Source organism: Oryzias latipes, chromosome 24 (genome assembly GCF_002234675.1).
Source record: "Oryzias latipes chromosome 24, ASM223467v1".
Classification (NCBI taxonomy): domain Eukaryota; kingdom Metazoa; phylum Chordata; class Actinopteri; order Beloniformes; family Adrianichthyidae; genus Oryzias; species Oryzias latipes.
This window is the reverse complement of record NC_019882.2, coordinates 13,115,397-13,139,320: the sequence shown is the minus strand read 5'-3', so window position 1 is coordinate 13,139,320 and position 23,924 is coordinate 13,115,397. Positions and strand designations below refer to the sequence as shown.

General features: G+C 39.5%; 1 protein-coding gene across 3 annotated transcripts in view; it reads right to left on the bottom strand.

Annotated features, from left to right (window-relative positions):
* Positions 1–23,924, bottom strand: part of fam49a (family with sequence similarity 49 member A) — a 31,998-nt gene that overhangs the window by 2,093 nt on the left and 5,981 nt on the right. Inside the window, exons 2-11 of one of the 3 annotated variants that reach the window (XM_020714555.2) lie at positions 9,727–9,782; positions 5,765–5,844; positions 4,443–4,564; positions 3,400–3,505; positions 2,501–2,637; positions 2,350–2,427; positions 1,882–1,998; positions 816–895; positions 544–670; positions 17–87 (exon numbers count right to left, since the gene is read on the bottom strand). In XM_020714555.2, coding sequence (XP_020570214.1) covers positions 17–87; positions 544–670; positions 816–895; positions 1,882–1,998; positions 2,350–2,427; positions 2,501–2,637; positions 3,400–3,505; positions 4,443–4,564; positions 5,765–5,837 — 911 coding nt within the window. In that variant the 5' untranslated portion in view covers positions 5,838–5,844; positions 9,727–9,782. Of the gene's footprint in view, positions 1–16; positions 88–543; positions 671–815; positions 896–1,881; positions 1,999–2,349; positions 2,428–2,500; positions 2,638–3,399; positions 3,506–4,442; positions 4,565–5,764; positions 5,845–6,045; positions 6,126–9,726; positions 9,783–23,924 lie in introns of those variants that run through there. The other 2 variants (XM_004083668.4, XM_020714554.2) reach the window with 2 other exon arrangements.

Sequence of the window (23,924 nt, the reverse complement as noted above, 5' to 3'; positions counted from 1 at the left end):
TCCTGACGGAACCTACTTGAGTGCGTTCAGGAGGCCCTCCACGGTGTCCGCCGGCTGGTCCTTCAGGACTTTTATGCAGCCTTTCATCTGAGGAGAAAGACACGGAGATCAACACTAGTGATGTCCAGATCAGCTGATCTGATTCAGTCATTGGATTTTGAGTGTCTGCCCATACAGAATCCAGATCTGGTACCACAAAAATAATCAACACATTTAATAAAGCACATCCAGCTTGTGCCCCTATATTGACAAACTAATTGCTGTCAGTATAAAAGTTTATGAAAAGTTTTCTCGAGGCCAGAAGCCTGAATCTGTGAATATTTTGAACTTTACAGCAATATAAGGTACAGATCCGTTCATGATATGTGGACTTCTAGAGTATTTATCGGTCACCAGAAGCTTGGAATATATAGCCCTGATCTTAATAATGAAAATAAAAATAAACATCTGATTCCAATCGAGTCGGAAACTTTGTGAGCCGGCCCGGTTTCCGATCACGCCATCGATGCTCCCTCTGCAGGAGCGCAGAGGTGGCGCTCTTACATCAATCTTGGAGGACTTGTTGAAGGCGCCGTTGGGGTGGACGTGGTCGTAGAGGATGATGACCCCCACCATCACCCTCATGCAAAACAGAAGCGTGTCCTCGCTGTTGAAGCGACTTGAATACTCACTGGAGAGACGGACAGAATGGGATCAGAAGAGGATTTGGAAACATTTCTACAGCTTTTGTACCAAAGAAGTCCAAAGATTACAAACAGGTTATTTATTTAACACTAGAAGAGCTTTAGTGTGTTTGTGCGAGTGCTTTAACTCACGGCGTCTCGAGCATAACCTTACAAACGCTGGCCATGGTGCTGAGACAGTCTGTGGTGTTCTCCAGTGGAAGGGTTTTGTTCTGCAATGACACACGTTAGATTCTGCCGATTATTCCCAAAACATTCTCTGTTAAGAAACCATCCATTTAACCCAGAAAAGCTACACCATTACAGTGTTTTAGTGCAATTCCACATGTTTTTGTTTTTTTTTCCAGTCCACTGTTCTGCATTGTAATTGGCTCTTGATCTTGTCAATCGGTGTCCTTCCTGCTGTGTCTCCTCAGCTTTAAGCTTTAACAAGTTACAAAAATCTTCAATCAGAATCAATTTTTGCCTAAAGAAAAAATATTATGCAGAACTGATTATAACAAAGTTAACTTTAACAAAAAAATAATAATTAGAAAGCTCTAAATGTGTAAGAAAAAATAAAAAGACACATTTTAATAAATCGATAAATTTAAACAATCCATACTCAAAAAATATATTTTAAATAAGCTTTGCTGAGTTTAAACCTGATAAGAATAATAAAGAAGTATAACCTGGATAAAAGCAAATATAAGAAGTTTTGTTTTTGGTTTATTTTCTTTAAAAATTTGCTGTGGGAATAAACATCCTTAAGGAGGCTCTTGCAAAATAAAACCCCTAAATACTAAAATAGAATTCTGACTTTTCAAACTTAGATTTTTTTTTTCATAGTAGAAGCCGCTCAATCACATAAAAACAGCCAAAGACCCTAAAAAACAATACAAGAATATTAAAACGGACTGTAAATCTGACTGAGAAGCTTTGAAAGTCTCTCCTTTCTGGTTCTGAAAAAAGCTTTTAGTTACATTTTGCCCACCAGACAGAAAAGCATCACTTCCTTCTCTGTAGTTCAACCCTCAACCAACAGAGGCGGCATATCAGATGTGGACTCCACAAAATGCTGCAAAAAGGTCAGAAGCTTCCTGAACAAAGGGAAGGGACTCCTGTTTAATGGCAACCACAAAACCTCCAGAACACCAAGGCAACATGGAAGGCGTTAGGTGGAGCCAGTGGATTCAGCGGCAGCACGGAGCCCACTCACCTCTGACACAAAGTTGGTGGTGGCGGTGCTGAGCGTCTTCAGCATGGGCGTGGCTTCAGCGTAGAACAGAGACATCCTGTTGGCCATCTCATTGTTGACTTCGTTCTCAATGTCCAACTGTGGATGGAAACATCATTAGATGTCAGCATCAAAAGAAAAATGACAACATTTCCTTCCATCCTTTTCAACTCAATGGCCTAGTGTTGGAGCGTCTGTCCTGAGACTGGAAGGTCGTAGGTTTAGGTTTAAATCCCCCGTCAGGTAAAAAGAATAAAGAAAAATAGGGGACCCAAAGCCTCCCTGCTTTATAGTCAGCCTTAAAGGGTTGGATTGGCGGGAGGTTAATCCACCAAATGGTTCCTGAGTGTGGCTGTGTCTGCAGCTCACCACTCCCCCAGTGGATGGTTCAAATCTGAATTTACAGGGTTTTTTTTTCTCTGTCTGAGTGAGAGGATCTGGAAAACATACATTCATGTTGTTTATCCGGTTCCGGCTGATGGTGCGTCTGTAGTAACTGAAGTCATTCTGGATGGCGGGGATCCTCATCTGGAGACACACACATGCACATCCTCAGTAAAAGCGCACACAAAGAGGCATGAGCCACGCTTCCCCTCCAGACCTTAAGCTCATCGAAGCGCAGTGTAAAGTGCAGGATTTCTGCGAACTGTTTGGCCAGCGCCTGCTCCCGCTCCAGATGCTGAGTGGGGGTCAGGGGGGGGCACGTCAGGGACGTCAGCAGACTCCTCAGAGCTTCCTCTGGACACAGACAACAAATGACAAAGCTATTATGCACAGAAGCGACATCCAACACACCTTATAGCTCCTTTCAGAAAAAGACTCAGTGACTCAAACTTTCAAACCAGACTTGACGCCTTTTCTTTGGTCCCTCACTTTATCACACTTCACCTTTAGCAGTCTTGCAGATTTCATTTAGTCATTTTGTGTGCTTTTTTAACAGTGCATGGTGTTCTGCATCCTGATTGGCTGTAGACCATTGTCAATCAAACTCCTCCTCCTCCGTCTCTGGTATGAAACGGCTTCAGATGTCCAAATCCACATAATTACATAATCTTTGTTTTCTCTCTATGAAACAGGATTTATTTTTCTATGAAGGTTTGAACTTTGAGAATTTAAACAAGACAGAAAAGAGTAAAAATATAACCGTCTGAGTAAAGTATTCAAAGTGTGTAGTGAGGGGTTTTACAGCCTTAAAACACCTACAATAACTAAAAAAAATGTTAAAACCCTTCTAATTCGCAGATTTCATCCATGACATGTTATATGTAGAAAACAACTCCCCCAATAAACAAGGGACAACTGTACAAGAAATGGATTTATTGGCTTCTGTAATCAATACGGTTATGAAATTCCACATTCTATGATGTCATATTTAAATAAAATAAGTTGTTCAGAGTCTACAAGTCACTAAATACAGAATATCTGGAGATCCTTTTCAGAATAACAATAACTGTGTGTTTTTGCTCACTGTGAGTTCTCAGCTGGTGTGTGTCGGGTTACCTAATCTCAGGGAGAAGCTGTAGAACTTCTTGAGTTTAATGACGAGCGGGCAGACGGAGTTCCAGGCTCGCTCCTGCAGAGTCATGTCGTTTGGGTTTTGAATTGCCTACAAAAATAAGAAAAAGCATCAAGTGTGAGGTTTTTCCTTAAAGTCCTACTCCCATCATCTTTTGATCTATTTTTAAAATGGCTCCCTGTTGTCTTTCAGTTATGATTATGCCGTTTTTAGCCAAAAAAAGGATATTTTTAAGGACATAGTTTCTGCAGTAGTTAATCAGAAATGAGTACTGGGCATAAGGTAAGCCTGCTCTTTGTTTACACTCTCTCCCACTAGCTTACAGCCCCTCACAATCCCAATTTAACATCACTGGTGCAACAAAAGTTGCAAGCAATGTCGGAGCTAACCAACCATACAGTTTGGAGCCAGACACCAGCTCAGACGAGGAAAACAGAGACATGGATCTCTCTGTAAGTGGATGCACTGGAATGGAGTGGAGCCGGGAGCTTGTGGCCTGCCAATTCTGGTTTGTACGTAACGATTTTTTTGTCTGCTCAGAGATGCCAGTTTGAGCCTAATTCTGTTTGTCCTCCATCATTAAAAAAAGCTAACAGTTGTAACACAAAAGCTACAATGGGCGGGACATAAGCTCCCTGCTCCGCTCCATGTGATGCATCCACTTTTAAACGACTAGATCCAGGAACATCTTTGTTTTCCTCGTCTGAGCTGGCATCTGGCTCTAAGCTGTACTGGAAACATGTTATGTTGGGAGTCTGAGGGGCTGTTAGTTAGGAGAGGAGCATGTAAACAGATGGCTCTCAGTTATAGGCGATGGGAAGGGGGGAGTTCTAATGAACTCCAGCCGCCCTGCAGAAACTAGAAAACAACAGACTTTTTGATTTTAGCTAAAAGCTGCATAATCCTAATAAAAAGTCCACTGGGAACACTTTTACAATAGATCGAAAGATGATCAGAGTGGGACTTTAAACACCTTGAGCATAATCTATTTATCTGATTATTTGGGAAAACAATTTTGTTTTTTTACATCTCTGATCTCCTGGCCCGCTCCTTTGTACGCCTGCAGGCCGGTCAGGATGCTCTCAGAGTCCTGGAGGACGGCGTTCACCTGATCCCACACCTCACGCTCGCCTTCTGTCGCCTGTGCATCTGCCACACAGAATAAAATCTAAGAGAGGATAATCCTAATCTGCAAAAGCAGAAAACATCCTTAAAACTAGAGACATTTCAACATTTTTGGATTTAAAAATTCATCTTAAAGGAAGAATGAAAGAGGGGAATCAACAGATGTCTTTGGATTACAGAATAAATCCTAAATATACTACTTAGCGTCTCTCCACCACGATCATTCAATATTTATTTCTCTTATTTCCAACATGTCCGCGCATCTGAGCTGCAGCTCTGCGTGAGGCGAGTGCTGTGACATCACTTATGCATCTCTTCAGGCTCTGGTTAAAGCATCAGGATGTCCTTATAAACAAATGTAACTGGGAGAACCTCAGAAACAAAAAGAATTGTTGTAAACCTCATAATTGATGCCTTTTAAAGCAGAATTTAGACTTTTTAAATTTCCTGTCAACAGATCTGGACAAGAAATAACTTAAGTCACTTCTGAGAAAACAGGAAAATCTATTATTGGTAACAAAAATATCTAAAAAAAACATTTCAAAAATAAAAACAATCTGTTTTCTTTTCCTGTTTAAAGTTATTCTTTTGAACAAATCTGAAGAAATATCTGATTTTCTTTCACTTTTTGTTCATTTCATTCATAATATCAACTTTCCATGTACTGATGAAACATTAAAATCCTCTGATTTATGTGAATGAATATTAAACCCCTTTAGTGCTCGACTGTATGGAGCTGAATCGTTAGAGCAGACATTTGTCTGTGTCTGAGATGGGGGTTTGCGTTGAAAAACTCTCCCATCATTCCCCTCAAATGAAGCAGGAGGAGACGCACAAAAGGAGGCGTTTTTGTTTTGCAGAAAGCAGGAGGGATCAATTACACTTTTCAAAAACGACAATGATGCAGAAATAAATGAAAGCTTGCAAAAGGAATGAGAAAACAACACGGTTTTACTGATGAAGAGGTGTTAGGAGGACGTTGTAAAGGAGCATGCAACAAAACCAGTGACGGCAAAGGGTCAGGCTCATTCTTTAACTTGTATCAAAGGGAATTGTTCAAAGCAGACGTAAATCAATCGTGAAATACAATCTACGCCTTTTAAGGGACCATATTCTGAGGGACATTCAAAAGGAGCAGCAGTTGAATGGGCTGACCCCTGACCCGCCAGGGGGAGAAAGGACAATGAGACAGGTGGTCTGACGGAGGGACAGGCAGGCGCTCACTTTCAAAGTCAAGGAAAAAGTTTGGCCCCTGCTCAAGCTCTGTGCAAGTGAGCACTTTTAACAGATTCCCCATTTGGTTTCTGCAAGAAGAAGAGGAAGAGGAGGAGAATAGTGACGTTAGAGTCTAGACGGAGGAGGGGAGGAAGAAGGTGGCGGAGAGAGAGAGGAAGGAAAGAGGGAGAGAAGCCGCCTCCTTGGAGACATCTCTGCACAGACGAGCTGACGAGAGGAGGAAACAGCTGAGCGGGCTGCACCTCCTCAACCTTGCCGGGCGCACTTACTTTCAAAGTCCAGGAAAAAGGATGGATAGTTCTCTATTTCCCTCGTTAGGACTTTTAGCAGGTTACCCATTCCAGCAAACCTGATGGTGGAAATGCAGCGGAAAACACAAGCATGAGAACCTGCTCTCCGTTTTAACACAGACACACACGGATCTAAAACCCGAGAGAACACGGCCATGACTTAAAAACTCAAAACCAAAGATAGATTACATTTATGCTAAAAAAAAAAAAGATATCACCCACTCCGATAAAAATCACAGTTTTGGGTTTTTTTTATGTTCTTGCTGCATTTTTCTCCATCTGATGACGGAGGACATCTACAGAACTAAAAGACCACTAGGAACGTTTTTAAAAGAGATCCAAAGATGATCGGAGTGAGTCTTTAAACAACAATTAGTAAAAAAATAAACAAAAACATTTACAGTTTGGGCAGAAATTCTTGTCAAAACTAATGTTATTAAAACACAGATGAATCCATAGATTATTATGCTTCCATAAACATTTAGGTGGCATTTGTGGCCAAAGAATCAAAAAATGTAAAATACAAATGGCAGCATAAATATTATTATTATTGTTTTGTTTAATGGAATTGAAAACTTAAAATCATATTTTGAATTTATCTAAATAGTTCATCATATTGGATTGTGAGGTTAAACCACGAATCCTTTTTTAAGTAAGGGTTAATGGCAGACGAAGTATTTATTATCACTTTTTAACGCACGCCGTCGAAGCTTGACGGTTGCTTCCGCGAAGTGCGTTAAAAAGTGATAATAAATACTTCGAAGGCCTTTAACCTGCTTATACCATGGTCACTTCCAAAAGAAATAAATATTAACCAGTTTTTAGTTCTTAATTCTTGTTTTTTTCCAATTTGGATTGCTTTTCTCAAAAAATGCGACACGTAACAAATAGTCCGTGTTGCGCCGCACCACTGCTGCAGTCAAGATTCTGCAATATAAAAAAAAAATATATATATATTGCGATCTTTCCTTAAATAAAGCATCAGTTCAGAGAGAAAGTTCTCCTCTTACCGCTTGTTTTTCCAGATGATTTTCAAATGATGAAGCAAAAGGTTGTTTTAAAGAACCCAGCGCAACGATACAAAACATTTAAGCTAGGTGATCGGAACTTCTTTGTTCACTGTGCGATTATCCTGTGGTACTATATCACAATATCACAACGCCATTCTTTAGTTGCAGAGATGAGGTCATAAATAATACAGGCTTGGATCAAGGGCAGTTCTGTGGTAACACAAAACTGCTACCGCATGCATGTGTCAATGGAGGGGCTGCAGACGGACACATTTGCATTTTAGCAGAGTCGAAAAGTTACAGTCAGTCTGCTCTTTTGAACCAAATGCATGCCAAACTACACGTGGATGCGGCTTCAAACCAGAAAAACTTCTTCTGGAGGTAGGTGGTAATTTTCAGACCTCCCTCCCATGAAGGGCTATAAATTCTATAATTACGGCGTGGTTTAGACGTAGACATAACATGAAGCCTCGATTATAGAGAAAGGCTGAAAGTCCACGTCTTTAACATGGAAGAATAATGCCTGAAATTTGGTTTGTTACACTTGAATGTGAAAGAGACGTTTCTAGTCTGGACTTATGAGTCAACTCTAAGTTTCACACAGGGCTCGAACTTTACTCGACTGAAATTAGAGTGAGACGGCAACAAAAGAGACACTGTGCTGCGGCGTACACATGATCATCACACTCTCCAGCCTCCAGCTGGATGGAAACCATTTCTCCACTGTTGTTCTTATTCCTCAGCTTATGCTAAACTCACAGGCACAGTCACAGAAGGGTCCGTATTTGAGAGCAAATGACAGGGATTCTCAGAGAAATCTGTTCATTTTGCCGTGTTGTTTCATATTAGTGAAAAGATGGATCGACCAGCAGAGGGCAGTGTTGAGTTGAAATGACAGGGGCAGGAATCCGGGTTATGCTGCAGGACTGACATGTTCATACATGTGCGGTGGTACACTTTCTCCAGACAAATCCTAACCTGCGGCTAAAGCTTCCTTATGAGTCACACCTGGTACACTTTCAAGCCCAACACCAAGCTTTAGCACAAGATTTATCCCTGGAATTGAGATCAGGAATTTCAGTTTACAAAGATCAAAATTTGTCTAACTATTGTTTCCCCAGAAAGAATTTTCATTTTGGAACATTGTAGGAACAGAGTTCTCTAGATTCTAGAGATAAATTTTCTGAACTTTGGCTTCTAAAATCCAGAAACCTCTGAAACGTTCTTTGTCTCTGCATGCAAAGTAACGTTAATTGTGAAGCTTGATATCTAATTTTGACTCCTAACAAATATGCTTTTGGCATACTGGCACTGAGACATTTTGCATAACATCAGCTTTTCATACACACACACAACCTGGAACCTCAGTACTTTTCAAATCAAGTGTTTAACCATGTAATACTGGAACTATTGACAGGTTCAGCTAAATAACACACACCCTTGAAGCTACTGCTACTCTTCAACCATTTATAAAATTAGCGCAATTCCATTGAATTCTCACACGGACATAAGCAGCTTTTATGTTGTAAACACTTATCTCCATGTCATCGTCAGCTAGAATTATGTAAATTGTGTAAACAGTTGACGAGTTACGGTAGCTCAAATAACGTCAACAAAATGGTTCAAGTGGCCAGGATGCTGCAGAAAACACTGGTGAGTCAGCATGTGCGATGACCGTCAGCCGCGTTTCTTAAATGGTGATGCCACTAGCTGTTCCGAATGTTCAGCTCAAAATCTGTCTTTTGCCAACAAGAAACCCCAATCCTTTTTCAAAACAAATCTTGTCATGGGAACTTCACGTTAGTATCCAGTTAATCAGCAGTTGCTAGCGCAGTCCCCCTACAGTCCTGGAGTTGTACACACCTGCTTTTGAGACGCACCTAAACAGCTTTGTAACCATGGTGATTTCTCACTCAATGGTTGCTCTGGGTAACAAGTTTCTTAACCCTTTTATACCGCAGCTCAAGCTCCTGTGTTTTCATTCTTTTTACCCAACTCAACTCTTCAGCCGTTTACGCCAACAACGTAATTCCAGGTGATTCTGAAGTGGAGAAAAGCAGCTTTGCATCGATGTCCAACACTTTATGCTCGTGAAGTGTCACATACTGGTGCAAAGCCAAAATGAAAAGACGCTTTTCTCCATGTCGGAATAAACAGATTCATAATTGTTGCATAAATGTCAAAGATTTACGACAAGTCAAAGAGCGTGTGTTAAACGAAACGAGAAATGTTTACTAAATTTATAACTTAAATTTATGATTTCACAAAAAAAAAAAAATCATAGAAAAACTTTGATGTATATTGAATGTCAAAGACAAAGGTAGAAAATTGAAAGGCATGTCTCAACAATCACATAAACACACACACTTTGTCAAAATCAAACACTAAAGATCCTATGATCTTGCATGTATGCAACAAGTATGCTTGTTATCCCTGGGAGGAAACATTTAAAAGCTCAACTTGTGTTGAGGCTGATGGTGTTTTATCCTATAAAGCCAACAGGATAAACGGCATTCAGAGGAAAAAAGGGATGAGATTAATAAAAGAGCAGCCTAATCCCGACCATAATCATCTAAAAACCACTGCATTGTTAGCTGGCTTAGGTTTGGATCAAACACAACTGTGTGTGTGTTTCAGAGTACACATGTACCTTCTCCTGTGGAGGACTTCAGACTGTTGTCTATATCATCCGCTTTCCTGTCGTCTCTGAAACAAACAAAAATAGAGAAAAAACTCGTGTTACAAACAGGAATTAGCTTTCTCTGAATCAAGTAGAACAGGTGAAGTTTCAACTTTCAAACGTCCTCGTTTTATCAAACGTACACAAACTTCCATAAACAAAGGCTTTCAATTATTCAGCAGTGAAATCTACACTCCTGTCTTTTATCTCCATATAAGCATTGAGGGCTGTGTCTGCTGGACTGTAGCTGTGATGCTGACAGCCACCGACATGCAATGAACTGCCACCTCTTCCTAAGCAGGAGCAGAGAAGAAATACATGCAAACGCTTTGAGGTGTGCCGCATTCTGAGCCCAATAAGAGTAAACAAAAAGAAAAAGATTTTCCTCTGAAGATTACTTAAAACTTTTCTTGGTATTATCATGATAACATTTTAAACAGATTTAAAAAATAAAATAAAATTGTTTTTTCCTTTTTCTGAACGCAGCCAAATTCTGCAGCAAACAAGTTAGAATTACCTTTAATGTAAATAATGTAAATAAAAATCTAAACCATCCTGTGGGAGACAACACAAAGACATTTCATCTTATGAAGTAAATTAAATGATGAGGACCATGGACACTGAAGAGGAACATGCTAAAATACAACAACCGGGATGTTAAAGATGATCTAAATTATGGATAAATTTGGATTGCGACAGTCCCACTAAGATCATCTTTTGATCTATTTTCAAAGCGCTCCCAGTGGTCTTTTAATTATGATTTTACCATTTTTAGACAAATCCCAAAAAACCTGTGTTGTTTTCTAAAACATCGTTTCTGCAGAGCGGCAGCAGTTGATCAGAAATTTGCCTCAATGGTGCAGAGCAACCCCGGCCCCCTTCCCTCTCTGTTGCTGAGAGCTTGGAGCAGGGCTCAGCGCTTTTGATCCACTCAATGTATTTTCTACATCCCAGGCAAGCTCTTTTTTAAAACCGCAATTTTTTGCCTGTTCCTGATTCACAGCGAACTTAAATTTCTTTAGAAATGTCCATCATCTGTGTTAAAAACTCCAAAAACACAATTTTTATAGGACTGCATCCTTTAATCACAGTATATGAGAACTGGACTGAGCGTGTGTGATGTCACCCACAGATAATGGCTTACTTCCAGCTCCAACTGAGTCCAACTCAATTGAGTAACCATTGTTTTGCGATATGAACAAAAATAATTGGTCCGAGTCGGTCTTACTCAACGTTTCTATGGTAACAATTCTCGCCAATCAGGAGTGAGCTTGTTGGAAGTCCACGCCCCTTCTACTCGAAAGTGATCTAGATGAAATCTGTCAAATGTTTCGAGCGTTTGATGCCAGACCCAATACTCTTTTTGCAGTGTCTGACTGGTCAGCAAGATTTTGAATATCTTGCAAAAAATATCCTGAAAAAAATTAGGATTATAATTGACATATTAAAAAAGAGGCTGCACAGTGGTGTAGTGTTTAGCACTCTTGCCTCACAGCAAGAAGGCCCCGGTTCAAGTCCCGGCTGGGGGACCTGAACCAGAACATCAACTCTGTGTGGAGTTTGCATGTTCTCCCTTGTTGCATGCGTGGACCTGTCCAGCCCATCCCCTGCCTTCGCCCTCAAGTCGCCAGGCTAGGCTCCAGCAGCCCCGCAACCCCGAAAGGGAATAAACTGTGGAAGATGAATGAATATTTAAAAAAGTGGCAGAGCAAGAATGGTTTGGAGGGTCTAAGGGCAGGGATGCCCAGTTTAGCATATTGTATAAAAACTCAGTCCAGTTTTCATATCCAGTCAATGGATCTGACACATCAGTGGCTTTCCTAATTTCCACAGACGCACTTAAGTTCTGTTGCTCTCATGCTAACATTTGCCAAAGCAGCATATGGACATCCCAGCGTGTGTCCTGATGTCAGCTGACACAACCATACCAGCTCCCCTCCTCTTTATGCTTCAAATTATGTTCACTTTCTGTTTGATTCTGGTTAAAGAAAGAATTTCCCCTAACTTTAAGAAGTGTAATTTTGTACTATACCACCATCCCCTCAGCCAGCTAGTTATCGAATGTATTACAACTTAACACAGATTCCAGTAGTGAAACTAGAGTTTGTACAAATTTTGCCAGGTCAGTATTAAGTCAGTAAATCTGTCAATCATCCCAGCAGGGGGTGGAGCCAGACACTGCAGAGGAAGATTCAGACAGACAACTATAAAAAAAACATGTTTTTCAGGAAACGGAGAATTAAAATAGAATTTCCAGAAGACCAACACAGAAATGTTACATAACGACATTTCATGATAGTGACATAAGAAGATTAACATATGTTATAAGCACTTTGAGTAATTTGTGTTGGAAAAGTGCTATACAAATAAACTTTGCTGTTTTCTGCTGTGGTTTATTATATTTAAATATTTAAAAACATATCAGGAAAATTACTCATTTCAATATCAAACACTAAATGATCAAAACAAATATGGTTCACATGGTCTGTTGTAATGGTGCATGAGCCTTTTACAATAAATATGAATCAGTACATTTACATAGCAGCCTGGATTTTGATCGGTTTTCCCCACAACCTGATCAGATCCAGACCTCTAATGTGGTTTTGTGAGAGAAAGCATATTTCTAGTGACCCACAGATTAAACATTACACAGAAACTATGAATTTAGGAAATACAAACGGTATAAGAATTGAAGTAGATCACAGCTCTTCATTGTGATTTGGGTTTTTAGGGAATCCAGTTTGGATTTGTTTCCAGCTTGACCCACTTGTTCTTTTCTTCTAAGATAGTTGTTTGTGTTTTGATTCAGAATCTTTCAGCTGGATTTAACCTTAAAATATAACTGGAGCTGTAGGTTTGCTGTTTACTTTTATCTTAGCAAAACCATAATACTTCCTCCTCCTGGTTTGACAGTCGGTGCTAGACATTCTTTTTTTTTATCCCTAAAAATTGATTTTTGACCAACTCTAAAAAGGAAATTGCTTTCAATTTTTGGAGAACCTCATCTTTTTTAACCTGTGGTACTTTCTTACTTAATTTTATAACAGTTGAAAGTCAGAAACCCTGATGTGTTTTCCCTCAAACAGAAAAAAAATAAAATAGAGGAAAAATCCCTGGGTTTTCAAACCTTTTCCTTGCCGTTTTTTATTTACCCAGAATTCATGCCAAAACAAACCCCATTTATAGTTGTAGTGTGTGTCTGAATTCTCAAAAATATCTACTAGCTCCTTTTCCTATGCAGTTGTCGTTTATAACTTCACTGATCAAATAGGGGGTTCATCAGGGCATTTGGAAAATTCAATGCATATTTTCCTGCAGCTGTGCAAACAAAGAAACTGCAGATGGATGTGACAGCATTCAAAGTTAAATGAAAGATGTACAAAAAGCAAAATTACAACTAAAAACATTTAAACATCCTCAATCCTGAAAAAAACAAGATTAACATTTAAACAGGTTCGAGAAAGGGGAAAAAAAACTCAGAAATCTTTCGTTTGATCATTTTACTAAGTTAGTTTTTTTAGTGTTTGTTGCTGCCAAGTTTGACCAGAATGTACAAACTGCTAAAGCTTCTTACATGTTGGTTCATTACCTTTGATCCTTCTGTGCATCTTGAATTTTATTATAAACAAATCGGCTTTAGCTTTGCTTTCAATGTTGTGACAGCAAAGAATTGTGGGATAAGATCATCGGTTCTTTCACAAAGGATAGGCAGGTGTTTTCTAGGCTAAAGAACTGAAGCTCCTCTCTTTTCAATTTGCTAAATTTGACTTTCCTTTGAAATCAGACACGGTTACTTATTAGGCGATTCCCTCGGTAAGGATCCTCCTCTTTAAAAATGAGAATCTAGACAAGCCCAGTTGATGGTGATGCATCACGATCAAGTTTTGCAAACTTGACATGTGGCTGAAAAGTGTGTTATCAAATGTAGAATAGCTGGCAGTGGAGCGGTAACCTGGAACAGGTGTGTTCCACCAATCAGAAGCGGCAAACCTAGGATTGTTTATGAAGAACTGCAGCTCTCAAGCCGGCAGTCGGACAGCCCCCCATCCACTTGCTAGACGAGTATGGAGACGGATGAAGATGATAAAAATGAATACTAGAGAGAAATCCAACGTCCCAAAAGAATAAAAAACAAACAGCACCTCTGCAGGGAACGCCTGTGGGGATGAGGGTAGAACAAACCTGATGAAACTTCACGCCAACCAAAGAAAATCTTTTAATTTGATAGCTCTGATCTTGTTATGAGGGAACCGCTACAGATGTGTGTGATTTCACAGACAAGGGGGGGGGGGGAATCCCACAATTCACAGCGCTAAATGTCCCATAACAGCAAACAGTTCTTATCTGGCTCTGAGATCAGCTGTTTTCACAGAGCGCCCTACAATAACATAGAACAAATCAGTATGTTCGCATGCACTGTTAAGTCAATTTATATAACTGTGTTGGCAGAGGTCCACACTGGAGGTTGATGGTGTTAACGACACAAAATGCTTTTCCAAACACACCAGTCTGCTTATTAAGATAACAAACCCCAAATCAAGTTTTACAAATATTTCCAAACATGAATCTCTTTAAGCTCGGTATTTGCAATCACATTATTTTTGCTCCAAAAAACCTGGCAACAGTCATCTCAGGCAGGCTGCTGCTGATGTCGTCTGAAGCATAAAAATATGATGTACATGAACAAGCATCACATCCGCGGCTTGAAATCACACGCCGGCAGCATGTGATTGGAGTCAGCACCTCCTCCTAACTCCAGGTCAGAAAGAGGTGTAAACACTATTCAAGTTCGGATGGAAGTCCTGGGTGAGAAAAGCTTTGCTTCCTGTTTTAGACATTTTTATAGAAAGTGTCAGTTGAGAAGCCAGAACAGTTTGGTATCTCACCATTCTGCCCCAAACAACCCCCAGAGGTTTAGAGACAGGTTGACCTTAAACAGCGTTCAGTGAGCTGGAGGACTGCAAATATCACATCCTCTTTTTTCCCTGTATGGCAACAGCTGCTTAAGCCTTAGACAGACATCCGTAGGAGTGCTGCAGGTCTTTGGGTTGTCCAGCCCTGCAGAGGGTCGCACAGAGGAGTGGATGCATCTAAAGGGGAGCGCAGGTGTGTCTTGCAGTGCCCCTGAGGTTTGTAGAAATGTACAATTGTCATGCGTGTGGTAAGTGTATCGAAGTATGATGGAAGTTGTATGCACTTGTACAGGTGATGCTGTCGTGCGGTGCCCTTATGCCAAACTCAAGTAACTTGTAAGGTGCGAGTCCTGGCCCCTTACTGACCCCACCCAAGTGCACATGCACAGGGTGTGAAAGTGATAAGTGCCCATAGGACACTCACATAAACTACGCTCTGTCAAACCTTTCAAACAGTCAGGCTGCACACAGCAAGTGTGCTCTTATCATGTAAACGGCACTTACGAAATCTTTGGGCAGTCTGCAGGGTTTGTGTACAACATGCCTCTGGCGTGTTGTTTAAGTACATGACCTGTCACTTACTCCATGCATATAAAAACAAATGTGCTGCACCGGTTTAAAGGTCTGAACTTTGGAGAAGAATTTGTATTGCATCAACTATTCAGGAACTCAGTTTTGGCCGGTGACTTGTCAATGTAATCAGTGGATGGAGTCCACAACCAACCTGGAGGAAAATGTAACTGTTCTCCCACACTTTGATATTTTATTTTTATCAGGACATTAATAAAAAAGCATTTTCTTATTTTTTCCCTCTCCTTGGACTAATGAGGGACAGCAAGCTGTCAAACTGGGTAACAGAGACGAAAGTACCATAGTTCAGACGCTGCTCCAGTAGATGGTGAACCTCATTGTACTGGGAGAGTCTCTGAATGCTCTCATAACCCAGACATGGAGACACATTTAGAGATGCTTTTGTAAAGCTTTTAAAAATAAATACACCTGATCTCTTAACATCATCCATGCCTTCCATGCAGATGAGATTTCTGTGAGTGCTCCAATGATCAGAGTGAAAACTTTTGACTGTATCTCCTCCCACAGGAGCGTCAAGATTACGAACACATCTTTGGACAAGCATCCAGCAAAAAGTTTGCCTCACGTCAAAACAGAGGCGGAGGACGCCAACTCACAACGCAGATTAATATTTGGTGTGAACGCAGCATAATGCTTTAAGGGGTTCAAAAATGCTCAACAAACAGAACTTTTGCTGACTTTTAGCCTTTTATGAGGCATCAATCATTTATTTTAAGGAATCTCAAAAAGTATTCAGAGGCAATTAGTGACTCTTTCACAAGAGCAAGTGCTTCATTTAACCCGGCAAAGGTTTAAAGGAAGCATCATCATGTAAGCAATCCAAAAAAACAAGTAAATGTTAGGAATGAAACCTGTCATTCTTAAAATGTTGACGACTGAAGAGGAAACGTAGCCTACCTTCATGAACTCTTTATGATCTAGAGCTTAAATTGTGCGACAGCTGAACAAAGTTCCTTGTTGTTATGCAGTCCAGATTCCTGTGTGTAACTGGACAATCACTTCACAGTAACTATTCTGGTAGACAGGAACATTCCTCTTCAACTACTTTTTCTGACATCACGGCATATGCTCGTATAAAACGATCAAAGTTCAGACGCTTTGTCGGGTCGACTCCTGTGAGATCTGAATTGTTCACGTAGGATTGGCTTTGGCTGTCAAAGAACTCAGAGCGCAGAAAAATGACAAATATGTTGAACATTAAAAAAAAAGAGAGGCAGCATGGAAAACTTCAAGATAAAACTAATCTTAAGTAATCTTCTGATTCCCTATTAAATATAGCTTGTGCAGGCACAGTGAATTGGAAATATAACCTCAAACCCAAGCTTTTTAAATCTGCATGGCAACCAGGAGACCTTTCAGCTTGATGTTTATTTCCTCAAGATGAAAAATTACAAACTAGCAGCCTGTTTCTTTCTCAACAAAGCAGAAAAGTAACAAGAAAGCCTGAAAGTTTCTCTGGGCTAACCTTTAGGTTTGAGTGTCTTGCTATGGTCCTCCTTCCCCTCTAAAATGGATTTTGTGTAAACTCCAGGAAGCCAAAATGAACACGGATGACCAAAATAGCTTCTGTTTGGAAGCTTTTAGGGGAAAAAGAACAAGCGGCTGTTTGACTGTTATGTCTCACCACCGGTGGCGTTTAAATCACCTGTACCGTTCCAATCATAACAAGCAGAGCAGAGAGCTTATATTTTCTCATGTTCCCTTCTTGCAGAAGGGAATTCACACACAAAGGCTGCAGGTCGTGGCACAGATGAAAAACAATCAAAATGTAGAGAGAAAAAACTAGACATCTTAAGGAAAAAGGTTACTCAGGGGCAATTGAAATATTCTCACAAGAGTCAGATTAAATAGAAAAACAACCAAAGTGGCTTTGGATTTTTGTTGCATCCATTTTTAAAACCACTCTGCTGTTTTGGCTGGCCAAGACAGCAAGCTTTTAAACTGGGTTAGGAGTGCTGTGTCTCCTTCAGGCTCCCTGTACAGGAGCAAATGAGACAGCAGGGTGGGTTGGAGGGGGTCCACGTGGGCTTGAGATCAGCTTGCTGGGAGGTTGGCTGAGTTTTGCCCTAATATGGTCACTGAGAGGGGTTGGGCATAGTGGAGAAGGGGAGACCTGCCCTGCACCACCACAATGGCAGCCTGGCTTATCACTGATGTATCATTGAGACTTTAAACCCATTTAATTACCATGCAAACACCAGATCTACAGCAGAGCCTAGATGTGGAGATAGAGCTCTTAAGGAACTGCAAACATCTTCTTTTTCTCCTTCTTCTTACTGCCCATTACGCCTTGGGCAGCAGATGCCAACATTTGAAAGGACGTATTCAAGAAAATTGCAACAAATGAATTTCTATAATGCCAAAAAAGGACAATAGCCAGACTTTTTATTTGTAGGAAATCTCGGAGTAGAAACAAACAGTCGACAGACAAATGTATGGTGGACCTGAAGTGCAAGTCCTGTAAAAAATTAAACAATAAGGCAGGGACTATGGGACATTGCTGATTGGATGACAAGTGATTTTTAAAATTTTTTTTCAATTGCTTCTTCAGTGTCCATATACAATTAATAGTTTTGTGATATCCAGTATCATGCCAAATAGGTTTAGGTTGAAATGGTGGACAAACATCATCATCCAATGAGCAATTCCCGTAGTACTTACCTTTTCCGGTTTCTGGAAAAAAAATAAAATACATTTCACCAAAAAAAAAAGTAATTTCCAGAAATCAAAATGAAATGTTAATAAATAAAACAAAAGAAGAACCCAGAAAAAGGTAGGTATTGATGATTTGGTATTTGATTTCTGCAAATTACTTTTGTTTTCCAAAATGTTTCATTTTTATTTTGTTTAATTTTTTTTTTCCAATTGCTTTTTGGTTTCTGGAATTTTCCTATGATTTCTAGAATTTAATGTTTTTTATTATTTGCTTAGCTGTCATTGTGATATTATATAAGTTTTGCGTTGTTGATGTGATTTGCACTTCAGGGCCACCACACAAACAGCTACAAAAAACAAGTCAGTTCCATTTCTTAGAAGCTGTCCAGGTGATCCAGAGATTGATCTGTTGTCAGCTGCCTGTTTTTGGTAGTTACGATGGAAATGAAATGTTCCAATTTTCCCTGTAGATTTAAATTACTGGGAATGCACAAAAACAAATACATCATCTGTAATTATTGATATCAGCAGAAATTAAATAAAAAAAAATCTCCTTATAGGTCTTTGTTGCTTTGACCACAATGACTGGATACATCAGAGCACCCAATCACCCGTCAGTCAATCAGACAATCCATCCAACTTTTAAGCCAGCTCTATACCAATTAGGAATCACAGGGTTGCACAGTTCGCCAGTCAAACACAGAGCCACACAAAGAGAACCACACACTTACGTTCACGCCTAAAGGACAATTTAGAGCCAACGATTGCCCTATTAACATGGGGTGAACATGCACAGAAAGGTCTCAGCTGGGATTCGATTTCGCTGTCAGACATGGGTGCTAACCCCTACACCACTGTGCAACCCCAATCAGCATTTTTAATGTCTTTTACACACTACTGGAATCACTCAAGTGTGCCAGAAGTTGCCAAATAGTTTTAAGAGGAAAGAAAAAGCATCAAATCTAGTTGGATCATTAATATCTCTTACAAAACATTTACTAAGCCCCAAAATCAGCAATGGATAAAAATGTTTGATGAACACAAAAAAAGACACGGCTTAAAAAGCTTCTATACACCACAAGAATAACTAGCTGTCTAATATTAGGAGGATGCTGCTAATAAATTCATATTTATATTTTTATCTAGAAAATGCCAGTTTTAGTGACGATTTTTTACTTTACTTTGACAGTTGTGGGTTATAAGAGAAAAATTTAGCCTCATACATTCTGTTGTCTGACATTAAACTGGTGTGATTGAGACCTACTGGCTTTATGTCAGTCACACTGTTGCCCATATCACCAAGGTGCAGTCCAACTTTATTTAAACTCAAATACAATTTACAAACCCATACACAGTGGAAAAAGATCTACAGACAAACATACAGACAAAAATACATAAAAGCAAAGTTTAGATTTAAAAAACCAAACAAACACATCATTACTTGGCCCTAGCCCATATCATGAAAAACTGGTCATTTTCAGTACCAAGAAATCTAATGGTGATTGTTTAGCTTACAAAACGGTAAAAACAGTACAACATCCTGTCCTACACTCACTCAGGCCAAGAAAGCAGTTTACTCTTGTTGATACTGGTACCCTAGTCTCACACAGTACTAATGGACTAATGTATCCAATAAGAAATAAAAGCTAAAGCATCAAATTTAAAACAGAAAAGAGAAAACAAAACATACCGTCTAATTTGCTGTGTCAAACTAACTTTCACATGTAAGCACTCTTCAGAAGTCACTGCTGACCAGGTTTCTTCAAGTACTCCTTTTCTCTTATAGACTCTCACTACCAAACCATGAATCACAATCGTCACACAAACACACATACATTTTAAGTATGACTGAGCCTCCTCCTCTGCAGCTCACTTGAGCTCTGTTCACTCCACAGCTCAACCAGCTGCTGCCTAATCTCTCACTTGTTCAATACAAACTCTCTACTATCCCGTCTACACATCTGTCCTCTGCTGAAGAGGGAGGGAGAGCGGAGTTGATAAACCAACAAAGACAAAACCTCATTGAGACCTTTTTTTTCCTGGCGTCGTTGGAAGCAGTGAGAGCCTTCTGTCACTGCTGGGAGAGAAAGTGGGATAAAGGGAGAACTTACCAAGGCGGGTAAGAGGAGAACAATGGATGGAGGAAAAATAAGCATGGCTAAATGCAAGTCGGAAAGTCAGGGAGGGAGATTGGTATTTGGAAAGGAGGAGGCACAGTGGCCGTTTGGCTACCGCCAACTTTAACTGCATGGAGTGGGACACCAGGCGTAGAAATTCCTCCTACGTCTCTGTTCAATGACACTTCTGTTCTGCCAAACCCGGCGTCTCAGCAATACTGCAGATACAAAGAGAGCCATGTCTGCATGTGACTCCTTCTTGTGTGAAAAACCAGTGTGCAATTGCATTCAGCGGTCATCACCAATACAGACTCATTCTCTGATGATCCGAAAAGTTATCCTAAACCAACAGGTCCTTGTACTGAGGTCTCCAAAAACCACGCTACTGCTGCAGACCAACTTTTAATTACTTACAGGAGTACGATCTGCACAGGCAGAAATTTGTTTTGTTCCAATAACTTGATTTATTAGTCAAATAGAAACATCAGCAGATGGCAATTACAAAAGAATGTAAATGTGATAAGTGACCTGGAACCTCATTAACTTTAAGCCATTTAAAACCCATGATGTCACCAGTGACACCCATATAACACAAGCTCTTAGACATAGTTTAAGTATTTGACATGTTATGTGATCAACATGAATCAGTTGATTCTGACTATAAAAAGCACCTTTGCACCGATATGCAACACATTACTAATGTAAAGCATTGCAAACAGCGTAAAGTCACTTTTCTTGGCGACAGAATCTGTTGAGTTGGGTTTATTACAAAGACACTTTACGACTATCCAGTAGTATATTAGTGCTTTTCTCCGCTGCGATTGAAGAGTTGGGGTAGTCCAAGGAATGTCAACACTAGAGTTAAAGCTCCGGCAATGAAGTTTCTAAAAAGTTAATCATGCAACTCCATGTGTAGCAGAATGAGGAATAAGAATCCAAGGACTGAAAATTGCTACACCTAAAAGATGGTGCAAAAGTGTTTCCCAACATGAGGGCAAAGGTTTAAGAAATCATCCATTTTGTATTTTCAGAAATGGAAATGTTTCTTAAACTGAAAGTGACTGCAAGAGTCAATCAGACTGGTTTTTGCAAGTGTGTTGCACCAACAAAATGTCATGGTTTCCATTTCAACCGGAAAGCACCTCTAAAGATCTAAACCACAGCTCAGCATGGGTTGCAGCTACCAGTTGACACACGTCCAACTTTATATACCGATAAAAAACATTTATTTATCAATAATACACACAGAAAATGCTTTAAATAAAAACCTTACAGTTTAGTCGGAAACCTTAAGCTACTGGAGCTCTATTTAAACAGCACAGCTTTGAATCAGTCAGCAAATGTTCGGAGAATAAAAGGCAAATTATCTGAACCAAAAGGTTGAAACTGCACTGCACACAAAGAAATAGTTCAACAGTTTGTGCTAAAGTGGTGAGTTGGAGGCACAGAGGTGTTCTTTATGAAAACAAACGTATCCGTGGTTTCCATAAACACCAGCTCTAAGCAGGACCAGTGCAAACACTGTGTGCTCTTCAGGCAGATGGCCTTTACTCTCCTGTCATTAACCAGGTCAAAGTCATTTTTTCTTATTTCTGCCATGCCTATACTTATTCGTTTTACACAATATGAGAAAACAGGTCAGTTATTTCTACATCAACGTTTCAGGAACTACTTTTTCTTCAAATTAGTTCATCAAGAGTTGTACAGAAAAGAAAAAGTACAATTATTTTCCTAAGAAAGGAAGACCATGAACTCAATGTGAGGACTGAGTATCATCTTTAATCATGGGGATTTGTTAAAAGGTTTACTTTGTGGGTTTCTAATTTGCGACATCACAGTTAGCTCCTAATCTATATGTTAAAAATTTAAATATTTTGAGGTTTCCATCCAAGTTTGGATTTTTAGGGTGTTTCACAAATAATAGTTTCTGTCTATGATCAGAGTGGGAATTTTAATATTAGACTGAAACAGTGTGACTAATTCAGTTGTACTCTTGGAGGACACAATAGCTTTGTTATTCATTGTTAGACCTAGGAATGCACAATATATCACAAATTTATCGTTATTGCAATATCAAGCTGTGCAATATGCATTTCGCAAAAGATGGCAAAAATCGCAATAAATTGTTAATTTAAATGTGCTAAAAGAATCTTGTGGCAGCTTGAAGTATTTCATGAAACAAACCTTTATGTATGTGGCCAATCTGATGGACTCCTTTTACATCATAGACTAATCGGATGGAGCCCTTTTTATGTTAGATGTTCGTCTCCTATGTAGATGTCGGTCATTTTTCAAACTGTTCCTGTGAAATGATGTTTTTTGGTTGTTTTGCTATTTGTTCATATCCCGCAAGTAATATCCTCGTCGCAATATTAATCCCTAACATCGCATATCGCAAGTTTTCCTCATATCATGCAGCCCCTAGTTAGACCCATAAATTAACTGGATTAATCATCTTTGACAGGATTCTGAAGTCTTCTCAGTCCAGCTGCTTATCGGAACAAAAACTGAAATTATGTAATTGTTTAGCCTCAACCTTTTAAAGTTCCGCTCCAATAATCCTTTGATAAATTGTAAAAGTGTTCTCAGTGGTCTTTTAATTATGATTGTGCCATTTTTAGCCACACACAAAAAAAGTGTCATTTTCTAGGACATAGTTTCTGCAAACCGGCAGTAGTTCATTAGAAATTCACCTCTGAGCTGTGGGTGGGACTGTTAGCCCAAATATTTTTTTCATCTTCCCATTGTTTACACTAGCACTAGCTTACAGCCCCTCACAATCCCAAGCTAACATTAGAGGTGCAACAATTATGGCGAACAGTAACAGAGCTATCTATATTCAGAAATACTCCGAAATGCAATTTTAAACTGAACTTTCTTTATAAAAGTCATCCATCATCAGAAAAATTCTACAACAACAAGTTAAAAACACAAAAAACACGTTTTTTCATTAGAGTGGGTCTTAAACACTGGAGCCATCGCAAGCAACAGGAAATAAAACAATCTTTGAACTACCATAAATAGGATTGTTTACCAAATTGGCATATTTCCAACGGATTGTGAAAGCTGAGAAAAGCAGAGTTTCGCTAATATGCAACACTTTCTAGTGGTAAAGATGCTTTTCTCAGCTTTCACAATCCGTTGGAATTACGTTAATTCCAAAAACGGTCCAATGGTTGTGGTAGCTCAAAGGTCGTGTGTTATTTTCTATTGTCGACATTGGCTCTGGAGTTCAAGGGGTCAAGACAGCTTGTTTAAAACCAACAGCAACAAAAACAAATCTTTTCTAAGTGAGATGTGTGTAAGTTTATTTGTAGTGTAAAGTGAGACTTATTAATCTGGGACTCAGGAGGAATCTCCCTTTTCCTGAAGCCAGGCCCTAGTGGTCTTTTTAGCAACTGGAACATTTAGAACTTCCTGGTTGGCTCATACTTTTTTTTAAAGTTATGTAGGAGGGTGTTAATGACCAAAGCCTCAATACTTCAAACATTTTTGCTGGCTAAATTAGAATTGAAAGCCATGGGGACTTGAGACTTCTCTTGGTGGATTTGTACTCCAAGATATGTTTTCGTTCTAGTAAAACATTGACTGTTCTTTCTCTGTGTAATTTTTTTTTTTTTTTAAGATTTCTTGGGTTTTCAAAATAAAACAAAAAGTGTACAGAGTGTAAAAAAAAAAAGGAAAATACTAGATCTTCCTGAGGACTGATGGGTACACAGCTCAGTTTTATATATTAATAATGTAACTTTGATATAATTGCCTCCACTGACTATTAGACCTTAATGAAAAACTATTATTTCTAGCTGCATGCACTTGCTGTTAACAACGGATGTGCAGCCAAATTGCAAAAAAAAAAAACAGCCAAACAGTCATTCGGAGAGCAAAATCCTCC